We start from the raw sequence: 26,720 nt of genomic DNA on the forward strand, positions 1-26,720 counted from the left end.
TAAGAAGCAAAAGAAAACACTTATAGCTTTAAAATAAAGTAAATTTAATTAATAGTTACTTTAACAAGTTTAGGATTATAAATACTATAAAAAACCTTATTTTAATTTTAATTATTCTACATGCTAACTAGTAGTATAATTATACTTTATATAACAAGAATTAAACTTATAAAATAAAAAGTTATTAAAAATAAATAAGTAATTTTTACGTAATTTACGCGCAGTAAACATGGCAGATTTATTAAATTTATTAAACTCTTTTTTAAAAAATTAGACAGGCCTGCTAATAAACCAAGCAAGTAAAGCCCTTTATAGTAAAATAGTTTTTTATTATATAATTATTAGTTATACACCTAGGTTATAGTAATTATTATAACACTAACTAGCTATAATTTAAAAATAATATTTAATACTGGTTTTTTAATATTTTTAATTTTAAAAAACATATTAAAAACGCACTAGCCCAACGCATTATTAACTAAAATAAATAATATCTTAATTAATGGAATTAGTAGTTTAACTATATTTACTAAAATAGCTTTACTTCTGCTACAATTCCAATTATTAAGGGGTGTTTTAAATATATTATTATTAGTATATATATTAAATAAACTACCATGTGGGATACTTTTAAAAATTAATAATTTTAAGCCTTTAGGGGCGTGTATTAACCTAAAAAGGGACTGTATTAAAATACAAGATTACTAAATTAAGGCTACATGTGTAGTAAGATAAAAAAATAAGAGAGTATTTATTTACACGACCTTATTAATAAATATTTTTTTTATATATTTATTAAATATTCCTATTTAGCTTAAATAAAAAGGCACGACACTACCTAATTTTAATAAAGGATTTATTTTTTTTTTAAAGCTATATATTAACTTGGCTATAAACTTTTTTATATTAGCTTTTAAAGTAATTATTTAATAATCCCTATACTATTTACCTATTTTTAACTTTGGTAATTTACTATATATAGTATGTTATAGCTAATTACTAGGTTATATTAAGATAGCACCCTATTACTTTAAAAATATGGGTATTTTAATTTATTTTATAAATACTAGAGAAGGCAAGATTTTATTATTTTTTAAGTTTAATACTTTAAAATTAATATCCTTTAAGGTAGTGTTTCCTTTGGACAACGCGTTGGTTATAAAAGTAAATATTTTTTAAAAGTTTAGTAAGAATTTTACTTAAAAAATACGCTAAATTTTATAATAGTATTCCTGTTTATTTTATTTAAAACTAAGCCTATTTATTAATAGTATTTACATGCTAATATTATTAAAAAACCAGGACCTAGGCGGCCTAAATTTAGCTTTATATTTATTTTTTAAATAAAACAAGGACGCGTTAAATATTATTCTAAATAGCCTAAAAAAAAAAGGTAAAGTAAAAATAGTTCCCTTGGGGGAAGCTTGTTTAATTTTAGCTTTAAAATTTATAGTTTAGCGGGATGGAAAACCGCGCTTTATTATAAATATAAAACACCTTAATATAAAACTAGTAATTAACTTTTATTTATTACCTTAATAAAATATAATACTAAAAGTAATAGGTAGCTCTTTAATTTATTTATTAATAAATATTTAAAAAGGCTTTTTTTAATAGCTAATTCTTAAATTAAATAGGTAAAAAATAATATTTATAACGCCTTATTAAGGTTTAAAATATTTAATAATATTAATAATAGGCCTAGCTATAATACTATTATTTTTTTAGTAAAAAATAAAAACTTTATTATAACCCTACCTTTGGAGTTTAGTAATTATATATATTAATAATATTATTATATACTTTAGGGATATTAATACCTACTTTTATTATTTAAATAAGGTTTTATTATTACTTTTTAAGTTAGGAGTTATGCTATAAATTTTAAAATACCACTTTAGCTACGCGAGTATTATAGTACTAGGCTATAAGGTATTAAAACTAGGCCTTTTTATTATAAAAAATAAAATTACTACTATTACCTAGCTAGATTACTTATTAACTCTTGCTTTTTTAAAATTAGGCCTGGGATTATTTAGCTTTTATAAGTAGTATTATTTAGGGTATGCCTATATTATTAAACTACTAAAAGCTTTAAAAACTAGGCTACTTTAAAAAGTACTTATTAAAGGGCAAAAGTAAGTAACCTATTATAATAAAATATTAATTAACTTAAACATTAATTACAAGGAAGCTTGGGATATACTAAAACAAGCCTTAGTTAATATCTTAACTTATTATTTACTAAATTTTTTAAAACCCTTTTATTTATATATAAATAATTTAAAAAAGTTTGGCTTTGGCGTAGCGCTACACTAGTTAAATAAAAAAAAAAAAAAGGCTAGTATTATTTTTTTTTAATGCTTATTTTTCGCGAAAAAAAATTATTAGCTAATAAAATTAAAAGTTAGTACGCTAGTATAGGTAATTTTTAAGCTAAAATATTATTTAAATAGTAATAAGTTTACTATTTACTTGGATTATTTAGTAATTAAGAAATTATTTTAATTAATAAATTTATATAAAAAAAACCCATGGTTAACTATTTAAACCCTTTTTTTAATGTAATTTACTAGGAAAATAAAAGTAATTTATAGGCCAGGCCATGTTTATAAAAATATAAATATATTATTATATTTATCTTGCAGTAAAAAAAAGGATTTAATAAAAGTAAAAAATATTAAAAACTTTATAATTATAATGTGCTATTTAGTAAATATCCTAGTAATAAATTCTTAATTATATTAAATACTTATTAAAGCACTGTTAATAAACTAGTATTTTAATTAAATTTATAAGAACCTAAAGGCTATGCTAGGCTTAAAAACAGGTAATTTAGTAAAAAATAGTTTTAAACTAAATATAAGCACTAAATTACTTTACATGGTTTATAATAATTTAAAATATTTTTATATTCCTAAAGCTACTTATAAACTAATTATAATAGCTATATATAATTATAAAGGTTATCCTAGCATGGAAAAGACTTAGAATTAGCTTTATTAAATAGTTTATATTAATAAATTATATAAGCTTGTTAAATCCTACGTCCTTGCTTGCCTAATTTATAATATAATAAAAAAAAAGTATTACTAGCTATATAAATAGCTTTATTTAATTATTACTTTGTTTTACCCCTTATTTATATTAATAATAAACTTTATTATGGCACTACCATGTTTAGTAAATAAAAATAATATAATTTTAGTAATAATAAACAAGTTTTTAAAGTTTCTAAAACTACTTTTAAAATAAATAAATTATATAGTAATTAACTAGGCCTAAGTATTTTTTATATAAGTATATTTAGACTAGGGCCTACCACAAGTAATAATATATAATAAAAATTTAAAATTTATATTTAAATTTTAGACCTACCTATTTAAACAAGCTTATATTTAACTTAATATAATAGTAGTATATTACCCCGCGGTAAATAAATAAACTAAATATTATAATATAATAATAAAGGTAGTACTCCAGGCAATGCTATACCACTTATTAATAAAAAATATATAAAAAAATCTTATTTTAAAAGTATAATAAGTACTAGCCACTTCACGGAACTTAATAATAAAAAAAATACTATTTAAGCTTATATATAATATATAGTATAAATACAAATTTTTTAAGAATATAAATCCTTAAATTAAATTAGTAAAATCCTTTATTACTTAATAATTAGTAATTAAAAAAAAAGCAGTAAACGTGATTTAATACACATAAAATTATATAGCTTATTATTTTAATAAAAAACATGTACCTGTCTTACTAAATATTAATAGCTTTATATATATTTAATTAATAAGAAAACCTAGATATATTAGGTATTTTATAAAAGAAAGTATAATACTTTTTTTAATAAAAATAAAACCCTTTATTATTTAAAAAAAGGTTAGGAGTCTAGCTTATAAGTTAGAGTTACCCCCTAAATTAAATATTTATTTAATTATTTTAATAGTTTACCTAAAGCAAGTGCTATATAATAAATAAAATTACTTAATTATTATTATAATTTTAAAAAAAGTTTATAACTTCCGGGTTTTGCTAGGTATTATATTTATTAAAAAAAAAAAGTTACTTTTAATTAAATATTTAAAAAAGCGTAAGATATAAAAATACTTAGTAACTTAAAAGGGTCTTTTTTAACTAATATAGTAACCAGCTTTTATAATTATTACCTAATACCTAAAACTAGTGAAGGCGTTTAAAACAGCCCTTAAAAATAAGGGAAATAAAAAAAAAATAATTTTAAAAGCTATAATAAGATAAATTAATACCATCCCAGGCATGTATAATCCTAAGCTTAAAAGGTAAATTAAAGTAACTTTTAATATGTTATTACTTGCTAAGAAACTTTTATTATTACTAGCTATAAACTTAATAAAAAAAAAATTTATTAAATTAAGGTAAATGCAAGAGAACTAAAATAATTAAGACTATTAAATTATAAAAAGTAAATATTACTTAGGGTAAATTATATTAAGTTAGTATAGTAAAATTTAAATACATAACTTATTATTAAAAAAAAAATATATTACTTAATCTTAATATTTTTTTAATAATTTTAATTTTTTATCTTCCTGGCTTAGCTACTTTACCTTTTTACCTTTTTTTTTACCTTTTACTTTTTTTTCTCTTTCTTATCTTACTAACTTACCCACTTTGTTCCTTGCCGGGTGTATTCTTACTTTACTTTACTTATTAGCTCTTTTATGCCTTTTTTATATTAATAAGTTAAAAAAATATTACTTATTAATTACAACTCCTTGCTTATTTCTTAAGTAAAACTTTAATAAGCTTAAAAAACATACTTATTAATAAATAAGTATTTCTTAAGTCTCTTTAAGTATAACTTTACTAAGCTTAAAAACACACTTATTAATAAATAAACTCTTACCTCTCTTGTTAAGCTAGTCTTTTTTAAAACCTTTTTTATTTTTTAATATAATAATTTAGGGTTTATTAAATAAATAAAGGCTAGACCCCGCGTATATAGTAAACTTTATAAATATAAATAATTAAATTTAAATAAAGTAATTTATTAATCTAGCTAAATAAAGTAAGAAATCACACGTTGCTTATTTAATTTATTTTTTAAAATAGGAGTGTAATAACCCTCCTTTATTAGTTTAGCTAGTAAATTAAAACCTTATTAAAAAAAATATTAATTACTATTAGTAATAAAAAAAATATAAAATTCTTATATTTACGGATAGCCCTTAAAGAAAGTGTATTTAAATAACACTTGGGTGTACTTAATAATTAAATTTTTATTAAAAAAAAGGCGTGCTATAGTATATAAAGTAGATTTTAATTTAAATAAAAATATTTAAATAGCGTGAATACCTTACAGGCCCTGCTTTTAAATTTAGGCATATAGTTAATACTAGTTTTTTATGTACTAATTTTACTATATTTTATGTAAAGGTTAAAATGCTAAGAAAAACGCGTACTTATTAGGAATAACTATTAAAAAAGTAAAAATAAATTAAATTAACTATTACACCTTTAATACAGCTGCAGGAAATAAAATTATCCCTTTTATAATAACTAAACACGGTAACCATAGGTTAAGCATGTTACTTTTATATAAAAACTATGCTATTTTATTGTTTTCCAAAGAACTAGTTAAAAAAGGTTTATTAAAAACATGGGAAAATATTAAATAGGCAAGAAATATTTTTAATAATTACCTAAAAAAATAATATATTAAATTTAAAAAGGGCTAGGTTTATATAAAGTTTAAATATTATAAGATAATTATACTAAATATAATTAATCCTATATGGCCCAGGGTAATAAACCACTACTTTTTAAGTTATAACCTTATTTTTATAGTAATTACTAAATTAAGGGCCTTATTAACTTTAGGATATGGCATGGCTTTAGTATTTATTTAGCTTTATATACTAAGTAAGTATATTATATATTAAAAATTAACATAACTAAAAGGCCGTGGATTCTTAATATATTTTTTAGGCAAAGTTATTAAATTAATATTAGTATTAATTATTATACCTGCTTTTATAAATATTATATAAACTCTAGCTATAACTTAAGTAATATAAAAATTATTAAATAAGATATTCCTGCTAAAAATAGCTTAAGTATTATAATAATTATTAGGTGTAGCTCCCCCCGCTCTTGTAATTTTTTTTATTATGGCTTTACTTACTTTTATAACTTAGGATTTATTAAGTAATATATTCCCGTAAGGCGCAACCTAGGTATTATAGGAATTATTAATAAAATAAATTATTATTTAAAAAAATCTAAGTGCAGGTTACTAGAATATAATATAAACTTTTAATACCTTAATTTAATAAGACTTTCCTAAAGTAAACGCAAACCTAGTAACTACTTTATTAAACACTACTATTATTATATTTATATTATTAAATACAGGCAGTACTTAAGTAACTACTTTATTTATAAACCTAGTAATTACTTTATTAAATACTGCTATTACTATTACTTAACTAACTACTTTATTAAAGGCTATAACTAATATATTAAATACTAGCTTTATTTTACTAAAGGCTACTATTACTATATTTATATTATTAAATATAACATGTAGTACTAAAGCAACTACTTTATTTATAAACCTAGTAATTATTTTATTAAATACTATTATTACTACTACTTAAGCAACTATTTTATTAAATACTATAACTAATATATTAAATACTAGCTTTGCTTTGCTAAAGGCTACTATTACTATATTTATATTATTAAATAGGCGCGTTGGGCAAGTAACTACTTAAATAAATATTATTATTATTATATTTATATTATTAAATATATATATTATTTAAGGGATTACTTTATTAAATATACGTGGTGCTTTAGTATTAAATACTAGCTTTATATTAAATATATAAACTTTAAATATATTAAATATATTATTTTTAGCGTATAATAAATAATTAACCTAGCTTATTACTAATAAAGTAATTAATATAAGGCTATTAATTATACTATAATAAGCTAAAATATAATTAACTATAAGGTACTTTAATAAATACTTATTTTTACTAAATTTAATTATTATTAATATATATTTAGCTAATATTATAAATACTAAAGCACCAGGCTTTTTAAAGTATTTATAAAAAATTTTTTTAGCTTTTATAACTATCTTATATATAACTTACTTAAATATACTACTAAAGCATAAATTACTCTTACTAAAAAGTAAAATATTACCATGTTTAAAATTACTATTTACTTCTTATTTTTTATAAATTTATAAAGTAAATAATGGGTTAGCTATTAACCTTATTATTATTATATTAAATAAAAAATCTCCCCCCCAAAGTTTTTTAAAAAAAAAAGAAGAATAGCTTAGTTATTTAAGCTATTTAATAATTTTTTATAATTAATGTTTTTTACACACATTTTTTATATTACTTTTAGTTATTTTATATATTTGCGGTTTTTTTTACATGTTTTTTATTTTTTTACCTTAAGTGGAGTTTAGTTACGTCCCCTTTTTAATTTAAATAAACTTTAGTTATATTATATTTAATAAATAACCAGGAGGTCTGCCTTTTTTTAAAAGGGGTATTTATTATATAACTTATAATTATATAATATAGTTACTAGTTACCTAGTTAGCCCACGGAGGTTCCTTCGTGAATATGATCATCATCTCCCTTTGCAGACACAGCCATAACAGAAACTTTTGGTGCACGTCTCCGTACTGTCAGAGCTTTTGTTTAGCGTGTTGCCCCCAGCACTCAGTGGAGCTGCACTGCGACGACGAGATTCGTTCAGCCACCGCATTTTCATGGATATATACCAGCCACGCGATATTCTAGAATCCGAATCTTGAAAACTGTATCAACTACTTTCGAACTAACCTCAGTTTGTCACATTCCATCCAACATCAGACCGTGAGTCGAGACTCGAATAACCTCAACGTCAACAAGATTGTGGACTCGCCGACGGCACGTGCAGATCAACGGCCATCGCTAGCTTATCGCTTGGCGCGGTTTCAATAATTGACCTCGATCACAACTCCTTTCTCCCTTGAGGTTCTGATCTGGGGACTGACACCTGAAATCTCACTTCGACCCTCAGTCCTGTTTCAAAGGGCCCTGTCATATTGAAGCGACCTTATTCACCCTGCAGTGCTGCACGACAGCCCATCGTTGAATAGGGGTTGCTGAATTGTTCTCCTTTCCTACCCTAGGCAGGGTTGACGTGCGTGACGGTATCGGATTGGACACTTCATCGACGTGGCATTCCGGTCCTCGTCCAGCTGGACCAATTGGTAACATTCCTTCTCCATTCCAGGCGACGGCTCGCCAGTCAAGGCCAAGCTAGATAATGCTCGCCGAACCGCAGCGCCCTTCAGCGGCTGCCACGCCACCGATTCCTAGTTCGATGCCTTCCTCAACGCCAGTTGCTCCTTCCATAGAAGAAGACAGCCATCGGCCTTGCAGTGACCAACCTTTACCGCATATCGAAACCCCCGCTGCTGCCCTAACTCCGAGCTCGAATACGTCGTCGCCACGTCCGGAGAACAAACATATTCCGCACATGTCTTCCCACCGTCGGGCGAACACTGAGATTATCCGATCGCGCAACCCTCGGCCGACGTCTGGGCTATCATTCGGCGACCAATCTCACAGTTTCGAAGACCTCGACTACACTCGAACGCGCCCCGTTGCCTCAAACGAGAATCTCGCCCGGAAGAAGCTGGAGGTAGGCGCGAAATTCTTGACTGGCTTGTTCCAGGGGAAATCCGAACAAGTCAACGTGGGACTTCTGCACCGATCAGCTGAAACGGATTCGACGAGCATGGACGGTTCAGGCGTTGAAGAAGTCTATACCCCTTCATATACCACCCCTAGCTTTACAAGCCGATCGCAGAAGCGCATGACAGCGCCATCGCCCTTGAAGCAAGTGACCTCGACAAATCCTCTTTCGTTCTTCGGTCGGAGGCGTCAAGGCGAGGGTAGGCTGGAGCTTCCAGAGCCTGCGGAGGATGAGCTCTTGAACCTCGATATCGGCGCGGCACTATTGCCTCCTGGCTCGAACCATATGAGTGATCAGGAAGCCCTTGATGCGCTGCGAGACAATGCGGAGAACGTCATACAACGGCTGCAGGCAGCCTACAAACAGCGAACCTTTGCGCTACACGAACTCCTCGGCGAGAAGACCGAGAAACAAGAAGAGCTTGAGGAAACAAAAACGCGCATTGGACACCTGAAGATTCAGCTGGATGGGATGGCTGAGAAGGTTCTGCGTCAGGACAAGGCCATGAAAGCCATGGCGGAAGAGCTTGAACAAGAGAGGCAGTTGCGCCGTAAAGAAGAGGAAGCCCGACGAAGCGTCATGCTCGTCAAGCCCAGCGCCGACGATGAGAGCGTCTCAGACATTGCAGTTGAACTCCAGGCCCCTAAATGGAACACGAAACGCCAAAGCAACGGCACGATTCCTAGTGATTCTGGTTTCGAATCTGGAGATGAGAGTCTGGCGGAAAGCGTCTTTTCTCGCCGGGACGCCGTCGATTCGCCCTCCTCAACAATCACAGCATCGCCAAACCTCTCACAAACTACACTTCCCACCCCGCCATCTGCCACCCTACAAGCCAATCAGAGAGATTCCAAACCCTTACCCGCGCCGCCCGTTCGCGAGTCCGCATACAATAGAGTCATCAAAGGACTTGCATCCAGTGGTATTACTAGCGCGTGGACGGGTAATTCCGCCAAATGCAGGATATGTTACGGGGTGCCTTCATCTGAAGCCTGGAGCGTCATGGGCGTTTTGAAAGAGGAAAACAAAGGCCTAAAGACACGACTTGGCGAGTTGGAAATGGTCATAGATGACTGCCTGAGCCTCGTTGGGCCTTGATCGTGATCCAAAGGTATAACCACTTGGATTATATACTCAGTAAAGTGCTAGGTTACATTTTGGCCGTATGGTTATTGTACAATTACTTTGTGCTCTGATATCAGACACTATACCGGATATTGCATTTCAGGAATACTGTACTTAGATGAACATAACGAGCAACATTAGTTACGATAGAAACATTAGCATTGGTTATGCAGCAGACTAACAGCTCCTCAATCCAATTTCTACTTCTCCGTAGATCGCGCGGTTTCTAGGGACCAGGGTCGAGCTCCGTTCGGGGGAAGCGACCAAGTGGCCTCTAAGCGGCTTAGCGTGGCTGGGGCAGCGAAACTCGAAAGTGGCCAGCGAGGCGACTACAACTCCAACTTTCACTCTCCCTTTCACTTCCACGTTGCTTCTTCCTTCAGTTCTTTTCTCCCCCCTTTGAATATTCCTTTCCCTTCCTTGAGCTGGCTATCATACCAGCTTCTTTCTTCCCATCCCATTTTTGATCTCCAATCCCTCGACCCAGCTGGGTGGTGACCACAATGAGCGGACGTGAGTACACACGCGATCGCAGAAGCAATTCTGTGACGCTGCTCTCTGAATTGCCTCAATTGAATACTAATGCTGACGCTGGTGGATAGTTCGATTTCTTGATCTGATCAAGCCCTTCACGCCCCTCCTGCCGGAGGTGGCAGCTCCTGAGACCAAGGTGCCCTTCAACCAGAAGTTGATGTGGACTGGGGTAAGTTGTTAGGTGGTCGAAGTGCAGGATAATGAGCTAACTGATATCGCTAGTTGACTCTGTTGATCTTCTTGGTTATGAGTCAAATGCCTCTGTATGGTATTGTCTCCTCCGACACCTCGGATCCCCTCTACTGGCTCCGTATGATGCTGGCCAGTAACCGGGGAACCCTGATGGAACTGGGTATCACCCCCATCATCTCCTCTGGCATGGTCTTCCAGGTATGTCTCAAGCTCAATAATCAGACTGGCAGTCGACAGCACTGACTCAATTCCCTTGTATAGCTCCTTGCTGGTACCCACCTCATTGACGTCAACCTTGACCTCAAGACCGACCGCGAGCTCTACCAGACCGCTCAAAAGCTCTTCGCTATCATCCTCTCCTTCGGCCAGGCCTGTGTATACGTCCTGACTGGTCTCTACGGCCAGCCCAGCGACCTTGGTGCTGGTATCTGCGTTCTCTTGATTGTTCAGCTGGTTGTTGCTGGTCTCGTTGTCATTCTCCTCGACGAACTGCTCCAGAAGGGATACGGTCTTGGTAGCGGTATTTCTCTATTCATTGCGACCAACATCTGCGAGTCTATTGTGTGGAAGGCGTTCTCCCCAACCACCATCAACACTGGTCGTGGCCCTGAATTCGAGGGTGCCATCATCGCCCTCTTCCACCTCCTGTTCACTTGGTCCGACAAGCAGCGTGCTCTGCGCGAGGCTTTCTACCGCCAGAACCTGCCCAACGTCATGAACCTTCTGGCTACCCTCCTCGTTTTCGCCGCCGTTATCTACCTCCAAGGTTTCCGCGTTGAGATCCCCGTCAAGTCTTCCCGCCAGCGTGGCATGCGTGGTTCTTACCCCGTCCGCCTGTTCTACACCTCCAACATGCCCATCATGCTCCAGTCTGCTCTATGCTCCAACATCTTCCTGATCAGCCAGATGCTGTACTCCCGCTTCTCGGACAACATCCTTGTCAAGCTCCTCGGTGTCTGGGAGCCCCGCGAGGGTTCTGCCCAGCTCTACGCTTCCTCCGGTGTCGCCTACTACATGTCTCCTCCTCTGAACTTCCGCGAGGCTCTCCTTGACCCAATCCACACCGCCGTCTACATCACCTTCATGCTCGTCGCCTGCGCTCTGTTCTCCAAGACCTGGATCGAGGTCTCCGGCTCTGCGCCTCGCGATGTTGCTAAGCAGCTCAAGGACCAGGGTCTCGTCATGGCTGGCCACCGTGAGCAGAGCATGTACAGGGAGCTCAAGCGCATCATCCCCACTGCTGCCGCTTTCGGTGGTGCTTGCATTGGTGCTCTCTCCGTTGCTTCTGATCTCCTTGGTGCTCTCGGCAGCGGTACCGGTATTCTTCTTGCCGTCACGTAAGTACTTGATCATAAATATTTCTTGTTTTAGATCACTGACAGATTGTGCAGTATCATCTACGGCTACTTCGAAATCGCCGCTCGTGAGGGCGACATCGGTGGAGGCCTCAAGGGCCTTGTCCCCGGTAACTAAGCAAGGACTTCTAGTTACTTTCTTATCTTCTTCAGCTTGATGAGTTGCATGAGCAGGACAAGTTGTGGTTCATCTTTTTACTCCTTATCTTTTTTGCGTTTCCAGGCGGTGGCTTGTTGTGGCTCAGGCAGTATTTGGATGTATTATTTCTCGGACTTCAATGTATGGGAAGGTTATTCGCATCTCAAGGGGTTGATTTCTCTTCGCTTGGAAAAGGAAGCCACAACTGTACATACTGTCGACCTGGCCTGTAACCCTATTAGAGAAAATATTCAGAAGCGACTCTGGCTTGTATTATTATGAACGCGAGTTTTATATATGAAACAACAATACTTTGCTTTAAGTTCAATCGCTTTATACATCCAATCTCATCGCTTATATATAATCAAGTCCTGTAGTCACCGTTGATAGTGACGTACTCGTGGCTGAAGTCGCAGAACCAGTACACGCCTTCTTCGCCGCCAAGTTCGCCCTTCTCACCACCACCCAGGTCAACGATGATCTCCAGATCTTCGTCCTGAAGGATAGCGCTGGCGCGCTCCTCATCCACCTGCTCGGGCTCTCCGTTCACTAGGAGCTTCAGCACAGGGCTGCCATCAGCAGGCTTGAAGCTGACGCTCGTCCGCTCAGGCACAACGACTCCGGGGGCGACACCCTGGGTGTAACCGATAGCGCATAGAATCCGTCCCCAGTTCGCATCACGGCCGTACAGCGCCGTCTTCACAAGCGGCGAGCGGGCAATAGTCGACGCAATCAGCTGCGCGGAGGCATAGTCAGGGGAGTTCTGGATGCGGACAGTGACGAACTTGGTCGCGCCCTCGCCATCGCGGACGACGAGCTGTGACAGCGACTGCAAGAACGAGGTGAGGATCTCCTGCATAACGGCGTAGTCGTCGTTCTGGGTGCTGTTGATGGGCGCGCCGCCGGCGGCTCCGTTGGCCAGGATCGCGACGGTGTCGTTTGTGCTGGTGTCGCCGTCGATGGAGATGGCGTTGAAGGAGCGCGCAACGGAGGACTTGAGGAGGGATTGCAGGGCTGAGGGGACGATGGGCGCATCGGTAGCGATGACGCCGAGGAGTGTTGCCATGTTCGGGTGGATCATGCCGGCACCTTTGGTAATGCCGGCCAGGCTGTAGGTGCGGCCTGGAGAGGAGGGGAGCGTGAATGTGCGGGAGAGGAGCTTGGGGAAGGTGTCTGTGGTGCAGATGGCGCGGGCGGTGGTGAGCCAGGCATCGTGAGTCGAGGCGAGGGAGGAGGTGGCTTCGGGGATCTTGGAGAGGATCTTGGAGATGGGGAGACTAGACAGCAGCAACCATGTTAGCTGCTGTTCTGGCTGGAGAGCTGGTCGAATACGTACCGTTGCCCAATGACACCAGTACTCATAACGAGCGTCCCGTTCTCCGCGACACCCGTGTGCTCATCAACCTTGGTCGCCATGCTCGTCGCATCCTCGAGACCACCCTTACCGGTGACTGCATTCGCGCAACCCGAGTTGATCACAATTGACCTGATACCCTGGCCCTGTGTCGCATTGAGAATCTTCTTGCTAACTTGCACCGGCGCAGCCTGGAACTTGTTGGTCGTGAACACGGCAGCCGCGGAGCACGGCGTCTCGGAGCTGATGAGTGCAAGGTCTGGAAACTTGGTGTTGGATGCCTTCACGCCGACGTGCGTGCCGGAAACGGAGAAGCCCTTTGGGTACGTGCCTGAGGTGGGAATGTACTTGCGCTTGCTGGCGGGGATGGCGACGTCGACGGGTGCTGAGTAGCAGCGCACCTGGCCCTTCACCATGCGGGCGAAGGTAGCCATTGTGGCTGTGGATTGAACGGCGGAGGCCATGGGCTGGCTGGTTCGAAAGGTCAGTAGCAGCTCAACTCAAGAACGATGCCAGAGAGCTAGGAGCTTCGGGAGAATTAAATACCTCTCTCTATGACTCAAAATTCGGAGGTCAAGGCGATGACTCGGTTCCGTCTCCCTTCGAGGCAATGCGGACGATTAGACCACCGCCAGACTAAAAAAGGGCCTTCCCACAGGATATAGCCCAATTCCCGGTATATGCCCTCAACAATGCTGTCTGAGCGATTTATCTATCAACCATGATCCACCCGAGCTTTGGACGATAAATCCCGCTCCGGCTCCGATATCGCGGGACCCGGAGAAACAGTCGGCCCTTCCCTAAGTACTTTCATACTATCGCGTTCTACGCGGGAATCGAGGCCCCGGAGACTAACTCGAAAAGAGATCATCAGTCAACATTCCAAGAAGGAGCTCCCAAGCTTTCTAGGCTCCTTGCGTCAGTGCCTCTCAACCCGCGAGATTTTTTCTCGCTGAAATTGCATCAATGGTATTTTGTCTTCTCACGGATTCACGCGGCATCAGCTAAATAAAATGAAACGGAAGCAGCCAGACGTTGGCGAAGAGCTCCCTGCCTCGACACCGAAGAGGCAGCGGACTTCAAGAAACAATGGCCATGTCATTACAGACGGATCGCCTGAACCGCCACCCTCAAAGCGAGTAAAGAGTACGCCTCAGAAGCCGACCGGCGACACGCCAGCAACGCTCAAAGCCTCCGGACTGAGGACCCCTTCCAACCGGTCGAAAGCTAAGGCTCTTTTCTCAACGCCTGCGAAAGAGAATGGCGCTTCTACCCCTACGAAGGCACGCGCTGGCAGTTCAGCGAAGAAGAAGAGTGCCCAATTGCTTCTCGACCAGGATGAGGAGGGTCTCGGCCATGGAGGCGAACGGCTAGCGGAGGAGTTTTCCGCTGACGAAGACGCACCGGCTGAAGCTGATGAGCAAAACGATGGGGTAGTTGAGACAATTGAGGCGGGAGTTCTCGAGTCGAAGACGGAAAAGACAACGGCGACCCCAAAGCGTCGTGCTGGGAGACCAAAGGGTGCGAAGAACAAGCGGTCTCCCACGCCCGAAGGCGATTTGCCGCCGCACGAGCGTTATTTCTTCCAGAACCGTGCAGGGCCCCCTCGAACGTCGAACAACAATCTGAACAAGGTGAATCTGCTAACCCACGAAGAGTATTTTGATAAGCATGCGCATTACCAAGACCCGTGCAAGCGTGAGACGGCCTTTCTCAACGATCTTCATCGCAGGTCGTTCCCGCAGTGGGATTTCGAATTTGATCAAGGGTTCAACATTTGTCTGTATGGATATGGTTCAAAACGTCGACTCACCCATAGCTTCGCGGATTGGCTCTATCACAAGCACAGCTCGAGTCCTCCATCTGTCGTAATTGTCAACGGACACTCGCCCAACATATCTATTCGTTCCATCTTTGCTACGATTGTCGCCGCCGTCCTTGAATCTGACATTCCCTCGAAGATGGGTGCCCAGCCGTTAGAGGTCTTGGAACTACTGCAGTCCGCTCTGAAGATACGACCTGACCAAGGTCCGATCACCGTCTTCATCAACTCCATCGATGCCCCCTCCCTTCGTCGGGCCACGAATCAAGCTCTCCTTGCCCGGCTGGCCGCCATCCCGAAGATACACCTCCTTGCAACTGCGGATACCCCGAACTTCCTGTTGATGTGGGATATCAGTCTTCGAGATCAATTCAACTTTGTGTTTCACGACTGTACGACGTTTACGCCATTCGATGCCGAGTTTGATGTGGTTGAAGAAGTCCATAACCTTCTTGGCCGGAAGGGACGTCGTGTGGGAGGCAAAGAAGGTGTCGAGTTCGTGTTGAAAAGTCTTCCAGAGAACGCACAGAACCTGTACCGAGTCTTGCTTACGGAGTTGCTATCCATGGTCGATGAAGATCAGAATGGAGATGATGACATGGACAACGCTGATGCTCCAGTCGATCCGAAGGACGAGACCGGCATTGAGTTCCGAACATTGTATCAGAAAGCCTCCGAGGAATTCATCGCGTCTTCTGAGATGATGTTCCGCACGTTACTCAAAGAGTTCCACGACCACCAGATGATCACCTCGCGGATGGATGCGAGTGGGATGGAGATACTGAGCGTTCCGTTGTCTCGCAACGAGATGGAAGGAGTTCTGGAAGACCTTGTTTTGGGTTGACATTATGTGTGCTGCAAGCGGGAAAATTTATGATACCCTGTATAACTGCTTGTCTAGCCCACCCCGGTTCCGACCACCCATGAAGCGCATTAACTACAAAACTCGAACATCAGAACTGCGCAAAAGCAGCCAGAGCCATGGTTGTGCCGAAAGTAACCTTGAAAGGCACATTCCGCGACATAAACCTGTCAAGATCGACAGATTTTACGTATTTCTGCAACGTCTTGGTAGGAAAGATGTGGTATCCTTTGGACGCAGCCCACTACAGACGCCTTTAGCAAACGGTCTCTGCATCCAAAAGTTGAGCAACTCACCTCAATCGCTACAATCCCCATACCTAAGAGGACCACCAGGACCCGCGAGAACGCCCTCAAGCCAACTCCGACCACGAGACCAAGCACACTTCCCATACTGATTTGGCGCATGTTCGAGGCTGTCATGATGCCGCTTTCCTGGGCTATCCCGTGTTTTCTCGTTGGATCCTGGGAGGGGAGGGACCACCCGGAGCTGGTAGATCCGGCTGCATAATCACATCTCATGGGCGCCGCGCGAAAGGGGGAGGAATGGAGGAGAGAGAAGGACACGCCGAGACCGAGGCCAATGCCGACTGCGGACGCGCGTGAGAACATAAAGAGACCGGATGCCATTTTTTGATGTGAGGTCGAGTCAATTGGCAAGTATGGACGTTATCCGGGCTGTAGTCTCAGATTGATTGGATAAATGAAGGACCCAGTGTTGTTAGATGTTAGCAAGGCGCATCAGCTTGTGTTTGGACTCTCGGAGCAATGTTCGCTTTACGTCATCTCCTGAATGTGGGCGGTGAGTAGTGGCAGTATAGCACAGTTGCCGCGGTTGTCGGAGCCACTTTGTTCCGCAGATCATAAACTACCATACTAAGGAAATATTAATACCAAGCGGATGGCATCGGAAACTACTCGGAACGCGAGTTCAACTCCGGTGAGGTCGATCCCGTGTCGTTCTTATTACTCACTAGATTCACCGGGATTCAAATATGCTTCCTTGATAGTGCTGCCTAGGCCCTACAAGCCATTGTTCTGTGATGTAGCGCCGACTCGCCGCCGAGCAGAGGCCGGAAAGGCAAACGATTCGCTTGAACCTCCGAGTCTCTATCGATCGATCTCGGAATCTCGGGATCTCATAGACTCAAATGCGGTTCCAAGGGTAGGCGCGATGGTCAATGGTCTGCTGAGTGAGCCATGAAGGATCGAATAAGCAAGAGTTCTAGAAACCGCACCCGACCGCACCCGTCCGAGTGTGCTACAGTGCTCGGCGAGGCGAATGATGTTTCCTGGGGACCTGGCCAGCTGCCACTCCGCGGAAAACGCAAAGGATCTGCTGCGGAATTTGCAATGCGCCAAAGTTTGGAGGGGCAAAGAGGCGTTGATTGGCGAATGGCACCCTTCAGCGGGGAAGTCAGATTGAGGGGGACGTTTTCTGGGTCCAGAGGCGAACAGCTTAACAGTAGACTATGAGAGTATATAACCAGTGACTCACGCGCCCTTCCATCGACACCGGTTCCTCCACGCATCTCTTCTGCTGCTGAAGTTCTTCTTCTGTCTCTCTCTTTCTCATCTTCTCTCGCTCTCTTGTGTTTCTAGACTTTCTTCATTCTCTCCAGTCTATCTCTCTCACAATGGCCGCTACCAACGGAGCTTCCAACGACTTCACCGTCAAGGCCGGTCTGGCCCAGATGCTGAAGGGTGGTGTGATTATGGATGTTGTCAATGCGGAGCAGGTATGCAAAGCTATTACATTGATTCATTGGCATAATGACTGACTTTTGAGTCTCAAGGCCCGCATTGCTGAAGAGGCCGGTGCCGCCGCTGTCATGGCCCTCGAGCGTGTCCCCGCCGATATTCGAGCCCAGGGTGGCGTTGCCCGCATGTCCGATCCCTCAATGATCAAGGAGATCATGGAGGCCGTCACAATCCCCGTCATGGCCAAGGCCCGTATCGGCCACTTTGTTGAGTGCCAGGTTCGTTACAATACCCTTTCCACCCTCATACCCCACCAAATGCCAATACCGTACCATAGATCCTTGAAGCCATCGGCGTTGACTACATCGACGAGTCCGAAGTCCTCACACCCGCCGACAACCTCTACCACGTCACAAAGCACAACTTCAAGGCCCCCTTCGTCTGCGGCTGCCGCAACCTTGGCGAAGCCCTGCGCCGCATCTCCGAAGGCGCCGCCATGATCCGCACCAAGGGCGAGGCTGGTACTGGCGACGTTGTCGAGGCAGTCAAGCACATGCGCACCGTCAACGCAGAGATCGCCCGTGCCCGCTCCATCCTCCAGTCCTCGTCTGACCCTGAGCCCGAGCTCCGCGCCTTCGCCCGTGAGCTCGAGGCCCCCTACGAGCTCCTCCGCGAGGCCGCGGAGAAGGGCCGCCTCCCTGTCGTGAACTTTGCTGCTGGTGGTGTTGCGACGCCTGCTGATGCTGCTCTGATGATGCAGCTTGGTTGCGATGGTGTTTTTGTCGGCTCCGGCATCTTCAAGTCCGGCGATGCGAAGAAGCGCGCCAAGGCTATTGTACAGGCGGTCACGCACTACAAGGACCCTAAGGTCCTGGCTGAGGTTAGCCAGGGACTTGGTGAAGCTATGGTCGGCATCAATGTCTCGCAGATGCAGGATGCCGATAAGCTGGCCAAGCGCGGTTGGTAGTTCCACTACGGGCCATCTGCATTCTGATTTTTATCTGTTGTTTCTTTTCTGCTGTGAACATGTTTTAATGAGCGTTGGAAAAGTTAGTATACCACGGTATGTGCGTGTCGGTCGATGTCAAGACTTCAACTTCTTGCAATAGAGTTTCTGCTGCCTCTGCGAGGCTTGCAATGTACAATTTAAATTGATGTTCCAATCAGCATGTGAAATGTTCAGCACTACCGTAGAGTGACAAAAGGCTCCATTTCTAACTTCAGACTTGGCCTTCATTGGCCTTCTTGTAATGGAGCTCTGAACAAGAAGAACAGTGGTATCATATAACGCCAGGACACAACCACTCAAGCGAAACCCCTATCTAAACCATATTGTACTGCCCACCATCACCTCTTAACGAAACATTCATAACCTGCTGACGTTTCAAACCCCCTCCCTCTCCCTCGCAACCTCCACCCTTCTAACCCCCCTCTCAACCCCCTCAAGCCTCCCCTCCCACTCCCCCCAAACCTCCCCCGCCCCCAGCAACCCAACCTCATAATATCGCTGCAGAACCTTCGCCGTGCGCACGCGCAGTTCCGCAACTTCCTGACTCTGCTCGTCCTGCCTCGCGCTCAGCATACTCATGCGCGGCCGAAGTGCTATCAGGGCCGCGGAGAGATTGGCGTCGGGAACAGGCGTATCGGTGAGACTTGTCAGTCTTGATGCGGTTTCGGGGATCAGGGATGCGTAGGAGAGGATTATGCTGTGCATTACGTCGAGCGGGGGGGATGTTTCTTCTAGTTCTGTGCTTGTGCTTGTGGGTGGTGTGTCGGGGGTGGACGGGTCTGATTCTGTTGTTGATGCGAGGGCGGAGGGGGAGGTTGGCTTGAAGAGGTCTGGGAAGCGCTCGTCTACACAAATTGCATTCATTAGTATTGTTTTCTTGAGGACGGGTTCAGGGCACCGGCATACACAGCCCCAGCACGTCCCTGACAACGCCAACCCTGCCTGCTAGGTTCTCCAGCTCACTCTCCAATCTCTGTAGGCGCCTCGACACCGTCTCGTCATATGACGCTGGTTTGGGCGGGGGGTTCGGCGTGCCGGTCCATGTTGTGTCGCCCGTTAGCAGGTATGTGAGGCGGTGGAGGCGCGATTCTAGGAGGTGGAGGGTGGAGGCGGTGGTTGTTTCGAGCTGTGAGTCTGATTCGGGGGACATTTTGTGCTTTGGTGCTTTTGAGAGAAGTAGAGGTAGTGCGCTTATGGTGTACAATTGGGGTTGGTGGTTGGTAATTTGGGAGGAAGACGGAGACGGAGAGCTGCAGATGCGGCGGAGTGGAGCTAGTCAGTATAGCTCGGTCTTGGCAATCTGTCTTGAAGTATAGAATGGGGTATATCAGAGTATGCTACCTATAAAGATGACGGTGCGTAGCTTCGTGAAGTCATATATCATATACAATGGCTTAGCATTAATTACTCCATTCCGGCACTGTGTCCTGTCCTGGGTGGGTATGACTCGTAGCTTGACTGAGCAACGGCTTCCCTCCTCTCTCCTCCATTTCCTGTCCTTCAGGCGTCGCCGGATCGTCATCAAACGATGAGACCTGGTAATCAAAGACATTGACTTTGCTGGCGGGTACATCTTCCTGCCCAATTGAGGGCGAAGGATATGCTGGCCGGGAGCCAACAGTTTGCTCCCAATCGTTCTCTGCGTTTAGTCTTGTGGCTGCGGTATTTTCCCACTCTTGGAGTTCGGTTTCGAAGGCAGCGTTGTCCTCGTGTACGAAGCGCTGTCTTTGTTAGTGAAGAACATAGTCTTAAAAATGAAGGCATACCTGAAGTGGAGCGGGAGCTGGTTCTTCCTTGTAATTCATGGCATTGCTGTTGGCATAGACCAGCAAAACGCTCTTAGATTCTTCCCGCGCTGCGCGGAGAACTTCAATTTCTCGGACTTTGCGCGCGGTATAACCAATCACGTCTGCCTCTTTTGGGGCTGGGTGGCCAGTCTGTGCTTGCCGGGACTTTGCATCGTCAACGGAGAAACTGATGCGCCACCATTCGTATTCGTCAGGCTTGGGCTCGGTATTGTCCTCCGGTATGCTGCGTCGGAGAACGTATGTGACATGCGGCTCGGTGCAGACGCCCCTCAGCGTGTACTTGTGCACCGGTGGCTCGCCGGGTGATGTTGACGGCTCAGTCAGATATTTGGAATAGCTCTTGAGACTCTCCTGGGCTTGTTGTTGGCGGCTCTCGAGTTCTAAGCAGTTAGTGGTCGTCCAAGTCAATTCAGGTCGTCCTAAGCAAGTTAGCCACACACCTTTGAGTTTATCTTCTATCTTCCGCGAAATAGCTTTTAGCTGAACAGCCAGCTGCTGTATACTGGTCGATTCCTCGTTAGGTTCGGCGGAAGGGGCAAGTGAGACCGCAGCGTCGGCGGCTTTCTCTAGGACCTCTCTAGAAGTAACGCCTTTGGCTGAGCCTGGAGCGGAAATACGATCCATGAGCCCCTGGAGCCTGACAACGTCCTCCCGGATCTGGAGCCTCTGGAGACGGTATTCACGCGCAATTTCTCTGCAGTTGGCGAGGTATCGGTCAGGATAGAAAGTAGCCGGGATTTTTACGTCGACCGCCTTTGCTGCGTCTACACTGCTTAGTTGAACAGTGAGGATATCCGCGACGTGCTCTAGCCACACGTCGTCAAGCTCTGCTGCCCCTGGCGTGTCCGCCCATATCATTTCATCCAAGACATCGTAAAGTGTCTGTCCGTGAGCAGGCGCTGGATACGGTTCGAGAGTAAAAAATTCCTTTTCAGTCGGCTCCTCGTCGATCCATGTGTCCTGCCCTGTAGCCGAACTGTCATCCCTCTTCGGTGGCCGTCTATACGCCATTGATGAGAAGACAGTGGCCAAGGGGTTCCCTGGGTCAGCGGTCACAGCTGATCCCTGCCATGACTCCAGAAATGTGCCTATGACTTTGTCCGAGTCATACGTCTCCAGTTGTTTCAAACCGGCCAGTGTATCAATGCTGCCGAAAGCCCGATTTGTGGAATCTAAAAAGGCGATGAGTCTCTGGCTCTCATGGAGTATATCATCCCAGTCGGTGTCGCCGTCCTGTGCTTCGTGTATCGTGACGATCTTGGGAAGGTAAATTGGTTGACCATCCCACCACTGCGCATTTTTACCGTAATCCGAAAGAACCTTGTTTCGCAGCAGGAGAGCCTCTCTGGCCAGCGGAATCGAATGGAGGATCGTAATCAGCCCGCTTAAATGTAAGCTCTCCCGCGTCGGACGTATGAAAGCTGGCTCGGCTGGTTGCTTCTTGCGGTCTACTGGGTCCGGGCTGATGACAATCTCACGAGCGCTCGAGTTGAAAAGCGTCATCGCCCAGTCGTCCTGCTCATAGTGGTCTCGCGTCGCACGGCCGAAATTCTGATTCGTAGTGGTGACACCGGTCTCTTGCTGCCCGAGGTTCTGGTTTAATGACATGGCCACTGCCTGCTGCAGTTGACGTTCCTCCTGTTCTGCCAACGATAGACCATTTCCTACGTTGCGGTCCCGTCAGTATGTGCTGTCCACTTCGGAAGTCCATACCCTTGGTATCTTGTGCTGGCGCTGGCGGAGGCGGCAGATCGGCTGCGAGGGCCGCGTCTCTCATGGTCGATGTGGATGGCGGGCGCGAAGGCGGAATGGGAGCAGGCGCCGCGGCGTCGGAGTGTTCGATTTGGTATGCTGAGAGCAGTGAGTTGAGGCCCTCCACCAAGTCTAACAGTGACGGAGTACATACCCGACGCACCCGTGTCATCGCGATAAGCTGAAACCTAACCGTCTGGTAAGCTTGGTTCAACCGGAACTCGTCGCCGGGGGTGCCTGTACATGAGGGCCAGTGGGGTCTTCGAAGTAGGCGTTGATAGCTTTATTCGAGTCGAGGTCGTTGGCCTAGGAGCTTGATGTTAGCCAAGCTCGGCAGTCACAGTCGCGACGCACCTTGAGAAAGCTGATGGCCTGTTCTCGGGTGGTGTTTGTGAAGCTGGTGAAGTTGGAGATGGCTTCCTCCGACGGTTCGGACGTCATTTCGGAGGTGTTCCAGCGCTGCTGGTAGTAGCGAAGCTCCCTCACAAGGGCAAAGACTGGAGAAGACTCCGGACAGTGAGCTTCGGGAGGATTCAGCGGAGGACGTAAGAGCTTCCCCGCCACATGACGCCAAGCCCCCGGAGTATCTACAGAACGCTATAAAATACTTGATTTATTAGATTAAGACGGAGTATAGTCTTGATTGTTGGCACAGAATCGCCAAATCAGTCCTTACCAGCCTTATCTAATTGCACTGCTGGAGGTACAGTATAAGCACAACTGTCACTGGGGCGGGGTACGTGTACACGGATGGTTAGGAGGCACATCCGATTCTTCATACGATGACTATATTCTACGCTGTAAATATCTACCTAGCAGCTAATAGCACACCGTAAAAATGTGCCTCGTGTGACGTTCCTGACACTTTGCTCTGTACGAGTGCTGAGATAATGCTTAGGTGGTGATGGAGGGACTGCCGGGGAACTGCCGCCTCGGTCTGCTTTATCCCTCTCTACATTTCTCCGTCAAACTTCTCTTCTCTCATCTTCCATCAAACTTCCCTGTTAATTCCATGATTCCATCGCTGTCGTCTCCGCAATCCGCCTCACTAAACAAATCGACCCGCCTGTCTCTAAACCCACTCCGCCGCGCAGAGATCGCCTACGGACACCTCAGACGAACATGAACTGACTCGCCCACCGAAGTCCCACGATCGGGTATCCCCCTTCTCTCGAGACTTGAGCGATAACTCTTGAAGATTTAATTTCTATCGGATTGAAGGTTGCGAATACTCTAAGACAAGAGATTACGAGTCCACGGAGTCGGCGGAGGTGGTCACGTCACCTTGTCTCCTCCACATCACCTCCGCTACTGAACGACAAGTGCAGTTGCCATAATGGCTGCGGCCTTTGACGACGAGGACCTCTCGGTCACCCTCCCTGCTGTCGGCCGCGACCGTCCTCGCGAGCGCTCCGATGAAATTAAATCGCCTGATGCCAACCAATCCGCCATGGCCATGCCCCCGCCGTCGCGACCGATCGGAAAGGGTGGTGACGCTTTGCGGCAGTCCCCAGCTACGATGAGGGATATGCAGCGCCTGGATCAGTATCAGACAGTCAAGGTTCTGGGCGAAGGATCTTTTGGAAAAGTGAAGCTGGCTATCCATCAACCCAGTGGCCGCCAGGTGGCCTTGAAAATCATCTCTCGCCGCAAATTGCTATCCCGGGACATGATCGGTCGAGTCGAGCGCGAGATTCAATACCTCCAATTGCTACGGCATCCTCATATCATCAAGCTGTATGTACATGTTCTGCTGGCCTGAGCCGTGCTAACATCCCAGGTACACCGTTATTTCGACCAAGACGGATATCGTCATGGTGCTAGAGTACGCCGAGCGGGAGCTCTTCGATTACCTTGTAAAACGGGGTCGATGCAATGACGCGGAAGCGCGCAAGTTCTTCCAACAGATCATCTGCGCCGTCGAATACTGCCACCGTCATAAAATCGTCCACCGCGATCTCAAGCCGGAAAACCTCCTCATTGACCGCGACAAGAATGTGAAGATTGCGGACTTTGGTCTGAGTAATATCATGACGGACGGCAACTTCCTCAAGACCAGCTGCGGCAGCCCCAACTATGCGGCTCCCGAGGTCATCTCCGGCAAGCTGTATGCCGGCCCGGAAGTCGACGTCTGGAGCTGCGGAGTCATCCTGTACGTGCTGCTGGTGGGACGACTCCCATTCGATGACGATTATATCCCGGCGCTTTTTAAGAAGATTGCCGCGGGCAACTTCCACATGCCCACCTACATATCCTCCGGGGCTGCCCGGTTAATTCGGGCAATGCTACAGGTGCATCCGGTGCACCGGATCACCATTGAAGACATTCGCAACGACCCTTGGTTCTTGCAGGATCTTCCTACATATCTGCAACCTCCCCCGGAGGAGTTTATCGCAACGGACAAAGCAATCGATCCGCGCAAGATTGCTGCGGGTAAGCCGCATGCAATTCAGAACAAGATCAGCCAGGTAGCCATATCCAAGCTGGAGAGGAGCATGGGTTATGGGCGTGAGGATATCGAAGATGCGCTCAAACACCCTGAGCCTAGTGCTATCAAGGATGCCTTCTTCATTGTCGTGGAGAATGAGATGATGCAAACAAACTGTGAGTATTAACGGCCTTTGCTAAGATAGTGGCTAATGTTGACAGCACCCACGGATATTGCCATGATGAGTGCTTCAACCGTGCCTCCACCACCATCTCCAAACCGTACCGCCATAGCGCCTGGTCGACCGGCGCTCCATTCAGCACAGGCCCAACCAACACGAACCCGATCCGGCTCCCGCCGGCAGTCGGTCCCAATGCCGCAACCTACAGAGTCTGATGACACAGAGGCGCCGAGGATCAGCCACGTCCGAATTCTTCCGACCAGCCTACCGTATGTCCACGAACAGCTTATGGAACAGCGGCAGAAAGAGCGTGAACGGGTGCGAGAGGACCTAGAAGAGCAGGCTCAAGCTCAAGCTAGCTTAGATGAGGAGGACCCTGGTCGAACTGCCCGCTCGCCGGAAGAGCAGGAGGCAACAGCCAGAGCGTTGAAGCCTCATTCGCGGAGTATCATCGATCTCGATAAGCTGCGGCTTGAGCCGCCAGTGAAGGATAGAGAGCAGAAGGAGACTACCAAGAGGAGGAGGTGGCAATTTGGAATCCGCTCGCGCAACCAGCCGTACGAGGCAATTCTCTATCTTTACAGAGCGATCAAAGCGCAGGGAGGGATCTGGGAGATGCAGCCCGCCGAATCAGGTAAGCCTTCTTTCCTCTGCACTAGACAAAGCTAACCTTGGAAGGAACTGCGGTACCTGATTCAGAGTCTGAAGAGCGCCCCTTGCAGAGCAAATACCCGGATCTGCCGTCCGACCACTACATTCCTAAAGACCTCTGGTTCATTCGCGCACGGCTATTGAAAGCGGGCGTCCATGCACCAGGCTTGGCCTCCAGCATTCACAGCAGCAGGAGCGACCTTGAAGAGACGCGACGCCGGTTCAACAATCCTGTACCCAATGTACCGGAGGATAGGACGAGCCCCGGAGAGACCACCACCACATCGGGGCCGTCGTCTGCCACGCGAGACCTGTCTATCTCGCGCATCTCCTACGGGGTGTGGGTCTTTATCGACATCCAGCTCTACCAGCTGGAGGAGAACAACTACATGGTTGACTTCAAGTGCGACGGCTACCAGAATGTGATCCGCGCGGAGGGGGAGACGGATTGGCACCCGATCAGCAAGCGGTTCCGGAACAAGGAGAAAGAGGTGAGCAGTCCTTATCCGTTCCTGGACGTGGCATCAGATCTCGTGGCCCAGCTGGCCGTGGCGAGCTAGCCGGGGCGAACTAGCCTTGGGGGTGGTTGTTGGCGTCGGGTATGAATATTGCACAATCTACTGTTTGCATGGACGGTTAGTGAGCAGCTGTATGAGGTAAAGAGTAATGGACGATGTCGTGCCCTAGTAAAGCCATTGTAGGATCTTCGTCAGGTCCGTATTCCGTACATTGTAGGGGGAGCGCGTATACTGCCGACGGTTTTAGCGTCAAATCGAATTTTTGTGACGCACGTGCCCGTGTAATTGAGCTGATCGAGATTTTATGGTAAATGACATACAAAACTGAACGCTGGGGGTGGGTTCCTGGATGTGAGATTGTATGCAGTTCTGCTGTAAGTGATACCCGACCAGCTCAGCAGGGCTATGCTGCACATATGTTGAAGCCAACTCGTAGTAATGCCATGCTGGAACTGTAAGCTGCAAAGCGAACCTCAAAGTCCACTCGCAGTATAATCTAAATCTCAGCCAACAAATCTATC

The 26,720-nt window shown here is 44.1% G+C and overlaps 9 protein-coding genes across 9 annotated transcripts; 5 read left to right on the forward strand and 4 right to left on the reverse strand.

Annotated features, from left to right (window-relative positions):
• Window positions 1–8,337: 8,337 nt before the first annotated feature.
• Window positions 8,338–9,867, forward strand: DSM5745_07025 (uncharacterized protein; the record flags this gene model as incomplete). Its single annotated transcript, XM_026749041.1, has 1 exon — window positions 8,338–9,867. The coding sequence occupies one exon, from the start codon at window positions 8,338–8,340 to the stop codon at window positions 9,865–9,867; it is 1,530 nt and encodes a 509-aa protein (XP_026602131.1).
• Window positions 9,868–10,397: 530 nt separating this feature from the next.
• Window positions 10,398–12,093, forward strand: DSM5745_07026 (translocon subunit SEC61; the record flags this gene model as incomplete). The annotated part of the gene is made up of 5 exons (XM_026749042.1): window positions 10,398–10,407; window positions 10,497–10,597; window positions 10,651–10,818; window positions 10,882–11,957; window positions 12,012–12,093. 5 exons carry the CDS (start codon window positions 10,398–10,400, stop codon window positions 12,091–12,093), a joined length of 1,437 nt encoding a protein of 478 aa, XP_026602132.1.
• A 385-nt stretch (window positions 12,094–12,478) lies between these two features.
• On the reverse strand, window positions 12,479–13,902 carry DSM5745_07027 (bifunctional ornithine acetyltransferase/N-acetylglutamate synthase; the record flags this gene model as incomplete). The annotated part of the gene is made up of 2 exons (XM_026749043.1): window positions 12,479–13,391; window positions 13,451–13,902. 2 exons carry the CDS (start codon window positions 13,900–13,902, stop codon window positions 12,479–12,481), a joined length of 1,365 nt encoding a protein of 454 aa, XP_026602133.1.
• A 579-nt stretch (window positions 13,903–14,481) lies between these two features.
• Window positions 14,482–16,134, forward strand: DSM5745_07028 (origin recognition complex subunit 2; the record flags this gene model as incomplete). Its single annotated transcript, XM_026749044.1, has 1 exon — window positions 14,482–16,134. The coding sequence occupies one exon, from the start codon at window positions 14,482–14,484 to the stop codon at window positions 16,132–16,134; it is 1,653 nt and encodes a 550-aa protein (XP_026602134.1).
• Window positions 16,135–16,243: 109 nt separating this feature from the next.
• On the reverse strand, window positions 16,244–16,781 carry DSM5745_07029 (uncharacterized protein; the record flags this gene model as incomplete). Its single annotated transcript, XM_026749045.1, has 2 exons — window positions 16,244–16,396; window positions 16,449–16,781. 2 exons carry the CDS (start codon window positions 16,779–16,781, stop codon window positions 16,244–16,246), a joined length of 486 nt encoding a protein of 161 aa, XP_026602135.1.
• Window positions 16,782–17,788: 1,007 nt separating this feature from the next.
• DSM5745_07030 (pyridoxal 5'-phosphate synthase subunit PdxS) lies at window positions 17,789–18,819 on the forward strand (the record flags this gene model as incomplete). Its single annotated transcript, XM_026749046.1, has 3 exons — window positions 17,789–17,890; window positions 17,948–18,130; window positions 18,190–18,819. The coding sequence occupies 3 exons, from the start codon at window positions 17,789–17,791 to the stop codon at window positions 18,817–18,819; spliced, it is 915 nt and encodes a 304-aa protein (XP_026602136.1).
• Window positions 18,820–19,236: 417 nt separating this feature from the next.
• DSM5745_07031 (putative nuclear distribution protein RO10) lies at window positions 19,237–20,011 on the reverse strand (the record flags this gene model as incomplete). Its single annotated transcript, XM_026749047.1, has 2 exons — window positions 19,237–19,706; window positions 19,768–20,011. 2 exons carry the CDS (start codon window positions 20,009–20,011, stop codon window positions 19,237–19,239), a joined length of 714 nt encoding a protein of 237 aa, XP_026602137.1.
• Window positions 20,012–20,261: 250 nt separating this feature from the next.
• Window positions 20,262–22,862, reverse strand: DSM5745_07032 (uncharacterized protein; the record flags this gene model as incomplete). The annotated part of the gene is made up of 6 exons (XM_026749048.1): window positions 20,262–20,582; window positions 20,628–22,333; window positions 22,383–22,520; window positions 22,576–22,609; window positions 22,665–22,727; window positions 22,776–22,862. The coding sequence occupies 6 exons, from the start codon at window positions 22,860–22,862 to the stop codon at window positions 20,262–20,264; spliced, it is 2,349 nt and encodes a 782-aa protein (XP_026602138.1).
• An 895-nt stretch (window positions 22,863–23,757) lies between these two features.
• DSM5745_07033 (SNF1 family serine/threonine-protein kinase) lies at window positions 23,758–26,241 on the forward strand (the record flags this gene model as incomplete). The annotated part of the gene is made up of 4 exons (XM_026749049.1): window positions 23,758–24,158; window positions 24,202–25,025; window positions 25,071–25,664; window positions 25,709–26,241. 4 exons carry the CDS (start codon window positions 23,758–23,760, stop codon window positions 26,239–26,241), a joined length of 2,352 nt encoding a protein of 783 aa, XP_026602139.1.
• Window positions 26,242–26,720: the final 479 nt, after the last annotated feature.

The sequence above is a fragment of the Aspergillus mulundensis genome (genome assembly GCF_003369625.1).
Source record: "Aspergillus mulundensis strain DSM 5745 chromosome Unknown scaffold_7, whole genome shotgun sequence".
In the NCBI taxonomy this organism is placed as follows: domain Eukaryota; kingdom Fungi; phylum Ascomycota; class Eurotiomycetes; order Eurotiales; family Aspergillaceae; genus Aspergillus; species Aspergillus mulundensis.